Consider the following 11,419-nt stretch of genomic DNA (forward strand, 5'->3'; position numbering starts at 1 on the left):
AGAAATAGAAAATATGAACAGAACAGTCACAAGTAATGAAATTGAAACTGTGATTAAAAATCTCCCAACAAACAAAAGTCCAGGACCAAATGGTTTCACAGGTGAATTCTATCAAACACTTAGAGAAGAGCTTACACCCATCCTTCTCAAACTCTTCCAAAATATAGCAGAGGAAGGAACACTCCTAAACTCATTCTATGAGGCCACCATCACCTTGATACCAAAACCAGACAAAGATACTACAAAAAAAGAAAATTACAGACCAATATCACTGATTAATATAGATGCAAAAATCCTCAACAAAATCCTAGCAAACAGAATCCAACAACACACTGAAAGGATCATAAACCATGATCAAGTGGGATTTATTCCAGGGATGCAAGGATTCTACAGTATACGCAAATCAATCAATGTGATACACCATATCAACAAATTGAAGAATAAAACCCATATAATCATCTCAATAGATGCAAGAAAAGCTTTTGACAAAATTCAATATCCATTTATGATAAAAAAAAACTCTCCAGAAAGTGGGCATAGAGGGAACCTACCTCAACATACTAAAGGCCATATACAACAAACCCACAGCAAACATCATTCTCAATGATGAAAAATTGAAAACATTTCCTCTAGATTAGGAACAGGAAAAGGATGTCCACTCTCACCACTATTATTCAACATAGTTTTAGAAGTCCTAGCCATGGCAATCAGAGAAGAAAAAGAAATAAAAGGAATACAAACTGGAAAAGAAGAAGTAAAACTGTCACTGTTTGCAGATGACATGATACTATACATAGAGAATCCTAAAGATGCCACCAGAAAACTACCAGAGCTAATCAATGAATTTGGTAAAGTTGAAGGATACAAAATTAATGCACAGAAATCTCTTGCATTCCTATATACTAATGATGAAAAATCTGAAAGAGAAATTAAGGAAACACTCCCATTTACCATTGCAACAAAAATAATAAAATACCTAGGAATAAACCTACCTGGGGATACAAAAGACCTGTATGCAGAAAGCTATAAGACACTGATGAAAGAAATTAAAGATGATACCAACAGATGGAGAGATATACCATGTTCTTGGACTGGAAAAATCAATATTGTGAAAATGACTGTACTACCCAAAGCAATCTATAGATTCAATGCAATCCCTATCAAATTACCAATAGAACTGGAACAAAAAAATCTTAAAATTTGTTTTTTTTTACGGAACTAGAACAAAAAACCTTAAAATTTGTATGGAGACACAAAAGACCCCGAATAGCCAAAGCAGTCTTGAGGGAAAAAAGCAGAGCTGGAGGAATCAGACTCCCTGACTTCAGACTATACTACAAAGCTACAGTACTCAAGACAATATGGTACTGGCACAAAAACAGAAATATAGATCAATGGAACAAGATAGAAAGCCCAGAGATAAACCCACGCACCTATGGTCAACTAATCTATGACAAAGGAGGTAAGGATATACGATGGAGAAAAGAAAGTCTCTTCAATAAGTGGTGCTGGGAAAAACTGGACAGCTACATGTAAAAGAATGAAATTATAACACTCCCTAACACCATACACAAAAATAAATTCAAAATGGATTAGAGACCTAAATGTAAGACCAGACACTATAAAACTCTTAGAGGAAAGCATAGGAAGAACACTCTTTGACATAAATCACAGCAAGATCTTTTTTGATCCACCTCATAAAGTAATGGAAATAAAAACAAAAATAAACAAATGGGATCTAATGAAACTTAAAAGCTTTTGCACAGCAAAGGAAACCATAAACAAGACGAAAAGAGAACCCTCAGAATGGGAGAAAATATTTGCAAATGAATCAACGGGCAAAGGATTAATCTCCAAAATATATAAACAGCTCATGCAGCTCAATATTAAAAAAACAAAGAACCCAGTCCAAAAGTGGGCAGAAGACCTAAATAGACATTTCTCCAAAGAAGACATACAGATGTCCAAGAAGCACATGAAAAGTTGCTCAACATCACTAATTATTAGAGAAATGCAAATCAAAACTACAATGAGGTATCACCTCACACCAGTTAGAATGGACATCATCAGAACATCTACAAACAACAAATGATGGAGATGGTGTGGAGAAAAGGGAACCCTCTTGCACTGTTGGTGGGAATGTAAATTGATAGAGCCACTTTGGAGAACAGTATGGAGATTCCTTAAAAAACTAAAAATAGAATTACCTTATTGACCCAGCAATCCCACTACTGGGCATATACCCAGAGGAAACCATAATTCAAAAAGACACATGCACCCCAATGTTCATTGCAGCACTATTTACAATAGCCAGGACATGGAAGCAACCTAAATGCCCATTGACAGATGAATCGATAAAGAAGGTGTGGTACATATATACAATGGAATAATACTCAGCCATAAAAAGGAATGAAATTGGGTCATTTGTAGAGATGACAAATTGGGTCATTGTAGAGATCCATCCATGTGGATGGATCTAGAGACTGTCATACAGAGTGAAGTAAGTCAGAAAGAAAAATATCGTATATTAACGCATATATGTGGAACCTAGAAGAATGGTACAGATGAACCGGTTTGCAGGGCAGAAATTGAGACACAGATGTAGAGAACAAATGTATGGACACCAAGCGGGGAAAGTGGCGAGGGGGGGTGGTGATGGTGGGATGAATTGGGAGATTGGGATTGACATGTATACATTGATGTGTATAAAATGGATGACTAATAAGAACCTGCTGTATAAAAAATAAATAAAATAAGATAAAATTCAAAAAAAAAAAAAGATGATGACTGGCAGAGAGAGGGTCGTTAAGGGATTTGGGCAAGACCTAATTCATGCAGTATCTTAGGGTATATGGGTTGGCCGAAAAAGGGTGGATACTATAATAGCAAATTCCTGTGAGAAAAGGCCGACAGAAAGGCAGGAGTTTTGTTACCACAGTCTTTGTGCACTACTTTTGGAGTTCACAGCGATTCTACTATAAGACAGATTTTTTTTTTTTTAATGCTCTGTGAAGGTAGAAACCCTCAGAAGCACATTTCATATAGAATAGACAAATTCTTGGGAATACATCTATTCATTCTTTACCAGGAAATGAAGAGTTAGTATTGAATTTTCCAAATTTACATTCATTCTTGGCATTTGCATTTTAGGTTCCTCGTTTTAAGTTTCCAGTTACACAATATCCAATTTCTTTGAAAATTTACAGTGAGGATGGACATATCCCAGTGGAAACTCCATACCTGGTTACTGTGACTGAAGTGAATAACAGGGAAAACTGGAACCTAAGTAAGGTTTGCTTTCTTCTACAATTATTACAGCTATGCGTACTGTTGTTTTTATGTAGAGAAGTGGTTTACAAAACTGTTTACACAAAAGATAGTTGAGAGTTCTTTGGAAAAGAAGTCGAATCACTTGTCATGTTGCTGTTCACACTGCTTCTATCATCTCACACTTTTTTTTTTTTCAAGTATAGGTGATTTACAATATCATGTTAATTTCAGGTGTACAGCACAGTGATTCAGTTATACATATATATATATATTCTTTTTCAGATTCTTTTCCCTTATAAGTTGTTAAAAATATTGAGTAGAAAAAAAAATATTGAGTAGAGTTCCCTGTGCTATACAGTAGGTCCTTGTTGGTTATCTATTTTATATATAGCACTCTGTATATGTTAATACTCACCTTCTAATTTATCCCCTCTCCACCTGCTTCCCCTTTGGTAACCATAAGTTTGTTTTCTATGTCTGTGTGTCTCACACTTATTTCATCATCACTTCCAGTGACCTGGACTCAGAGCCATTATGTAGATTAGCAGCAAAAATGATTGAATTTGTGCTACACGTTGGTCTGGTGTCTCCTTTCATTGCTTTTGCAATGTTATGCAGGGAGATATAAAACGTGTTGCCAGATTATCTATAGGATCTATCTTCTAATTATATGAGAAAAGTTTCTTAAATATTTTATGGTAAAATAATTGAAAGAATGCAGAAGTGTTTCTAAATAAGTAAAATAAAATCTACCACACTTCAATTTTACCTCAAATATATACTTCTTTGTTGCACATCTGTGTTTGTTCACGAATGCGTACTTTTAAGGAGATCAATAGGTAGATAGATTGATAGATCAATAGATAGAGTCAAATGAAATTTCCAAATGTAATCAAGCATCCAGACATTTGGTATTCGGTGAGAATCTTACTCTGCCCAACATATGCATTTTTGAACTGAAAAACTGAGCAAAGAGAATTAGTAAATATTTTGCTTTAACTAACATCCTCATTTTCTATGGTGTGCTGGAGTCTGCTCTTTTTGAGCACTGATTGTTAAATATTCAAGCATATGGCATACTGGTTGTTAAACCATTCATCGCTTAAAATTAGCCATGATGATATTCACATCCTATATGGAAAAAAGGGAGAAAAGGGATGCCCCTGAGAAGATGCAGTGTCAGATGCTAGGCCTAATTTCCCCTAAATATATTCTCCACAGAGTCAAACAGAACTAAAGTTATGTATAATTTAGCCATGTTATGGAGTGGAATCTTTCATTGTACCTTACTGTATTTAAGAAGCTTTACATAAAATGAGAAAATAGCATACATGTGCTTAAAATATACTTTGTGTAATTTTAGAACACACTGTGCCAGAAAATGTAAAAAAAATGAAAGGCTACTTAGAACCGATTCTTCATGCTCCAGTGTATAATCCTTTAGGCCTCAACCTAAGTATAAAGGTAAGTTGACAGCATTTTTATTTTTCCTGTTTTGAGTTTAGATAAAACCTGTATGTCTTTGGCTTTAGTTTTAAAGGATAGGTATCCATGAATGGTGGAAATAGCATCACTATTTGGAGTTTATTTTTCCTCCATTTCCCTTGATGCTATTATAATATTTAAAGATATCTGAATGTTGAATTTAACATTAACTTACCATGTTTTGAGCTAAAATGCAAGACTAATAGATTATCAAGGTGGAGCAGAAAAAGTGTTTCCAAAAGTTAGGGGGAAATGGGCTCAGTATTCTTCACCTGGACATGTACAGACACATGTCTTCTGGGTTCAGCTGCCCCTAAGAACACATCAAGTTGACATAATCTAGGTGATTGTTGTGAAAGCCAATAAAAGTTAGGGGACGTCTCAAAACCATGAATATGTGGATTAGCCCAAAGTACTCATCAAGGCCATGTTAGATTTTATGTTTGTTTCTTCATTCAAAAAGAAAAAAGTGTCAGCTATCGAATCCCTGTTTCTAACTCTTGTCCTTCTCCCTCCATTTTTATTTTGATACAAGAAGTATATGCCCAAGAACCTTAGAAAAGAGGTTGGAATTTTTCTATGCAGAATCTGTAGGGAAAGTGGCCCCAGTGTATATTTTTACTTAAAAGAACATACATGTCAATGTTGCTAATGCCTGGTGTGTTTCTTCCACAGGGCTCTGAGCTCTTTCACTTCAGAGTGTCTGTTGTTCCAGGGGTCTCTTTTTGTAACTTAGGTGAAGAATTTCAGGTATAGTGAAGGCACAGGTATCCAGTGGTATCCAAGGGAGTGGTGGCTGGGGACATAATATGACAGGCATCCGTCCAGGAGACACTTAAGAGAAAAAAATGGGAGAATTTGTATGATAGACAAGGCCTGGAGATGGGGGATCCTGGAGACTGGTGGTGACATTATCAGCAGTGATGAAGTTAGGGCCCTTGATAGGTTGCAGGACCAATTAATGCTGGGAAAATTTTAATAAGTGCCTATATTTGTTTTTGTTCCATCTCCACCTTCCATATTTAGCTTGGTTTTCTGACACCCCCCCCCAACTCCCCACAGAGACCTATGTCTGTAACACTTTAGTTTCCAGTATTATCCTCCCTTTGGTTATTTGCATTGTAACGGTAGAGTCTTAAATACTCCCAAAGCCGTCAAGATCCAAAAGAATTGAAAACCAAAGTCAGTCTCTCCAAATCACCCTATGATGTTCAATGACTCATTTTTGTTTATTCATGTAATGATATCTGCTGCCTGTGGCGGGTGGGATGGAATAAGGATTTGATTAAATTGATTAATGGCTCATTCATTGTCAAATACTGGTACCACATTATCAAAAACAAAATCTCTTATTCTCTCTTTTTTCCTTTCTCTATCCTGGCCCTGCCTCAGTAATGAATCTGCACAACTGCGGTGACGGGTGCCATGTCAGCAGTGCAGACACCTAAGACCCTGAGAGAAAATCCATCCCACTAGATCTAGGAAAAGAAGCATCTGTCATAGGAGGAGCATGAGAGAAAATCCCCATTACTTTTCTCTCTTTTTTCTCATCTCTTTGTCCCAAGGTCAGCCCCAGTTTCATAGAACAGCACAGCAGTACAGAAGGCTAAAACTCTAATGAATCCCAGCTTTCTTCCCAGGGGCCTACGGAAAAGGGCCTCTAGGAGTAGAGAGTGTGGGGGAAATCCCTAAGAGAAGAGAGCTGGAGGAGGAGATTCCTAATTGTGTATATGTACTAGCACGAGTACCAAGCAGCACACGAGTAGAACACACCTAAAGAAGCTTAGCAAAGGCTTCAAAATAAAACGACAATATAAACACCCACTTAAGTTCCCCTAAGTGGCAAAGGAGACAGGAAGACATGATAGCATAGCTAAGGCTTTTTTTGAAAACTGAGCAGACATTGGAGCCATACCCACAGACAGTAAGGCATTACTTGTGATCTGAATGCAACCAGTGTGATTGACTGCTGAAACAAAAAAAAGATTCAACATTTTCCAGAGAATTTTTTTTTTTTTTTTTTTTTGTGGTATGCGGGCCTCTCACTGTTGTGGCCTCTCCCGTCGCGGAGCACAGGCTCCGGATGCGCAGGCCCAGCGGCCATGGCTCACGGGCCTAGCCGCTCCGCGGCATGTGGGATCTTCCCAGACCGGGGCACGAACCCATGTCCCCTGCATCGGCAGGCGGACTCCCAACCACTGCGCCACCAGGGAAGCCCCAGAGAATTTTTAACAGGACCCAAAGTCTCTAAACGTAATATCTTAAATATCCAGGATACAATCCAAAGTTACTCAGTATACCAAGAATTAAGAAAATATAAGCAATTCAGGGAAAGAAAAGACAATCAGCAAATGACAGCAAATGGAGTTATCAAGACAGGTATTTTAAGCCAGCTATTATAACCATGCTCTAGGAAAAGGCAAGCACTTCTGAAATGAAGGGAAAGGGAAAGGAAGAAATTCTCAGCAGAGAAATAGAAGCTATTAAAAAAAAAAAAAACCCAATGGAAATTTTAGAACTTTAAAGTACAGATATTTAAAATTTTAAAATCACTGGATGGACTCAATAGCAGAATGGGTATTGCAGAGAAAAGAATCAGTGAATTTGAAAATAAATCAGTAAAAATTCAACCTGAAGAAAAAAGATTTTAAAAAGAATAGCCTCAAGGATCTATGCGACAGTATCAAAAGGTCTAACACTTATGTCACCAGAGGCCATGAAGGAGAGGGAAAAAGAGATTGGTACAGGGAAAAAACAGAAAAAAAAGCTGAAGAAATTAAGGCTGAAAATGTCCTAAATTTGGTGAACACAAAATTGACAAATTCACGAAGCTTAATGAATCCCAAACAAGATGAACTTAAAAAAATCATGCCTCGGGCTTCCCTGGTGGCGCAGTGGTTGGGAGTCCGCCTGCCGATGCAGGGGACGTGGGTTCGTGCCCCGGTCCGGGGGGATCCCACGTGCCGCGGAGCGGCTGGGCCCGTGAACCATGGCCGCTGAGCCTGCGCGTCCGGAACCTGTGCTCCGCAATGGGAGAGGCCACAGCAGTGAGAGGCCCGCGTGCCGCAGAGAAAAAAAAAAAAAAAATCATGCCTAAACACTACACCTGAATGCCTAAATCATAATCAAACTACTAAAAATCAAACACAAAGGAAAATCTTGAAAGCAGCCAGAGAAAAACACTACATGTAAGTGAACAACAATTTGAATGACTGCTGACTTCTCATCAGAAACCACAGAAGAAGAAAGTTGTACAACATCCTTAATGTACTGGGGACAGTTGTAGTGTAGGGAAGAAGGACTGTCAACCCAGAACTCTATAGCTAGTGAAAATATCCTTGAGGAATGAGGGGAAAATAAAGGTCAATTTCCGATGAAGGAAAAATAAGATAATCCACTGTAGGCAGAACTTCTCTGAAAAAATGCCTAAGGAAGTTCTTCAGGCTAAAAAGAAGTGTCAACAGAGAGAAACAAAGCTTCAGGAACGAAGGAAGAACCACGACAATGAATAAAAGAAAAATAGGAAGTGATTGCATAGTTAATAAAGGAAGAGAATCATTAAGAAACAATAGCAAAAGACAAAGGTTCCTGAAATCTACTTTTACAAGTATCCTGAAACAATGGAATGCAAAGCATGATCTTAGATTTTCTCTCATCCTAAAGGACATTATTGGAATCATTGATAAAATTTGAGTAAAACCTGGAGATTAGATAATAGCGTTGTCTCAGAGTTAATATCCTGGTATTGATAATTGCACTCTGGTTAAGTGAATTCTTTGCATTAAAGAAGCACAAATTGAAGTATTTTGATGATAAAAAGACATTGTGTCTAGAACATACTCTTTTATGATTCTGGAGTTCAACTTTTCTTTAGACATGGCATGGAATATTTAGATAGTCATAGAAGATTGGGAGGGAAACATTTAAAGAAAAAACTGTTTTCAAGAACTTTAGACATAGCAGTTTAGCTGGAGAATACAGGATTCACAGGTGATAGAGGTTTCTACTCTTAGAAATATAGTAGACGACTTAAGCAAGTGAAATTTTTGTATTTTCTGATAAGGTGACTGAAATTTTGTTTTAGGCAGAAATGGGTAAGGAAGGCATTCTGGGTGGAAAGAATAACAGCAGCAAAGACACAGATGTAGGAAGTCATAAAGCAATCTCTTCAATAGTAGATCCATTTGGCTGGAATGTAAGGTTATATATAAGAAAGTGGGTAGGTTAGGGTCCCATCGTGGGAGACCTTGAATGTCTGGATGAGAACTTTGGAACATTCCTGTCAACAATGAGAAACTACTAAACATCTTGAAAAGGGGTGTTCAGGGATGAGCACATGATCTACGCCTGCCCAGTCAGAGTGAATCACAGGACTTTTGCTCAAAGTGCTGGGACATGGACTTGCTCTTTCTTAATGACATTGAACAAGGAAGTTTGCAGCCCCAGGAGCTACTGTCAGCCATAAGGACTGTTGGGACTATGGAGGGAGTTATCCAACACTGAGGAAGCAGAACCGAGAAAAAGATAGATTATGATTACAGTGGGTGGTTTCCTCTGGCTCTTCCTAACTTTAGCATAGAAAAGAAATTTCGGTTTTGAGATTACATGAAGCGCACAATTGTCTCTCTCATTTACCACAGACTAGATCATTCTTACAAAGCTTATTATCCAACCTCCTCTGATGGGCCACCTTTAGAAGAAAGATTTTTGGTATCTTGTAGCACCATATTGAAAAATACAAGTAGCATATCATATCCAATATGTAATATTTGTCTATCAAATCCCCAATAATTCCAGTAGCATTGGGCACATTGTCTGAGCCTCCAAGTACAATAGGACATGGTTAAACCAGCTGGTCCATTACCATGAAGATAATTATCTCCCAGATTGGAAAGCACAGTTTCTCACTGCTTTCCACACCACTTGGCCAGATCCACCTTCTGAATTCTGTTGCTTACAATACTCCATTTCTGGTACCAGTTCTATATAGTCAAGATTCTTCTCGTCACAAATGAAGCAATCTCTCTTTGTTTAAAAAAAATTTTTATAGACAGACTGATGTTTTACGAAGATTAATCTGGCAATGTTATTATGTCAACATGGACTGACAGCATGGAAAGCTGTTAGGGGAGCCTATTTATACAAAGTGAGGTATTAAAACTCACAATAGCGGTAACAAAAGTGGAAGAGAAAAAATGAATGTGAGAGAAATTATAAAAGAATTCATAGCTTATGGGACTGTTTCTTAAAAAACAGATACATCCTTAGGTCACTGGGAGGATGGAGATACCTTTATCTTGATCTATACCCTAAAGCAGCTTTTTAATCCTTTATCTTGTCCTGGCATTTTCCCACATTCCCGCCACATTCATCTCTACTTTCTTCTACCTCCAAACATGATCTTCCTTCCTCCTTCACTGGGAAAACATAAGCTTGAACCACCTTATTCTCCACATGCCCCCACTTCTACTTGTAACGTCTATGGCACCCATCTTTGCCTCTAGTCTCAGAGAAAAAGACGACTCTATGCCTCTGTCATCGATCCTGTCTCCCCTCTAGGAACTTGTTTTTATTAATTAGCCATTCAGGCAGAGGAAACATTTTGAATATAAAGAAATTTCCCAATGTCAGCACTTGTACAGAGGATTTCTAAAGAGAAGATAGTTTGGAAGAGCCCATGCTTATTCCCTCTACCTTGAATGTACCTTCTCCTCCTTCTCTTATTCTTCAAGATCCAGCTCAGGAAGCACATTACCTGATAACTCTAAGCAGTTAGGCACTTCTAACCATGTTCCTGCAGCACTTTGCCTGTTCCTCTGTAACTGAACACAGAACGATTTCCTGCTGTGTAAGTGTTCTATCTGCCCACCTCTGCCACTAAAGACATAGGATAAAGGAATAGGATATAAATCGATTTCCTATTCCCTATGTATCATGTGGAAATTCACCACCTGTCAAATTGTCAAGAGACCGTTTGTAAGCTTTGTGGAAGCTAAATATCTATATTAGTCTGGACAGAATGTTGCTAAATGAGTAACAATGTCTCCACCACTGTGGGAATCATGTCAAGCTCAGGGTTTTGAATTACTGGGTTCAGAAAGCTTAAAGACTTTGCTTTTTCTGTTGCAGATTTATGTTGACGAAGCCCCTCTGCCATTTCCAGGACACGCACTTATTGCCCTCGCAACAGCTGTACTGCTAGGGGGATTAATTTTTATAGCATTTATGTTCCAAATACGTAACATCCACCCATGGGATACATGCAAAAAATTGATTAGGACAAACAATGTGAATTAAACAAATATTACTGCTAATTAGCTGGCTCATCGATTGAAAATCTGAATAGTGAACAAATGGTAATCATAATTTTCTCTTTATTTCCTAGTTTCATTAGACAACTCCTAGAAAAAAATATATTTAAATGTTAATGTAAAAACTCGCTAAAATACTATAGAATTACCATTTTAACTCAAATTGCTATTTGTCAACATGTTTACCATTCCATCCTCTTATTTTGAATACATGGAAAATTTCTTATGTCAACACTTATAATAGAGGATTTTCCTTGAGGTTCTTAGAAAAATACAAACTGATAACCATCTCTGTGTGGAACGGGTTTTCTGTATTTTTCAGCTTTTGTTGACTGGAGCCCATTCTGGGCCTT

At 37.7% G+C, this 11,419-nt stretch overlaps 1 protein-coding gene across 1 annotated transcript in view; it reads left to right on the forward strand.

Annotated features, from left to right (window-relative positions):
• CATSPERB (cation channel sperm associated auxiliary subunit beta) overlaps window positions 1-11,052 on the forward strand; it is a 128,409-nt gene extending 117,357 nt beyond the window's left edge. Inside the window, exons 23-26 of the mRNA XM_060161755.1 lie at window positions 3,151-3,286; window positions 4,634-4,734; window positions 5,431-5,505; window positions 10,885-11,052. Coding sequence (XP_060017738.1) covers window positions 3,151-3,286; window positions 4,634-4,734; window positions 5,431-5,505; window positions 10,885-11,052 — 480 coding nt within the window. The remainder of the gene's footprint in view (window positions 1-3,150; window positions 3,287-4,633; window positions 4,735-5,430; window positions 5,506-10,884) is intronic.
• Window positions 11,053-11,419: the final 367 nt, after the last annotated feature.

The sequence above is a fragment of the Lagenorhynchus albirostris genome, chromosome 1 (assembly GCF_949774975.1).
Source record: "Lagenorhynchus albirostris chromosome 1, mLagAlb1.1, whole genome shotgun sequence".
Taxonomy (NCBI): domain Eukaryota; kingdom Metazoa; phylum Chordata; class Mammalia; order Artiodactyla; family Delphinidae; genus Lagenorhynchus; species Lagenorhynchus albirostris.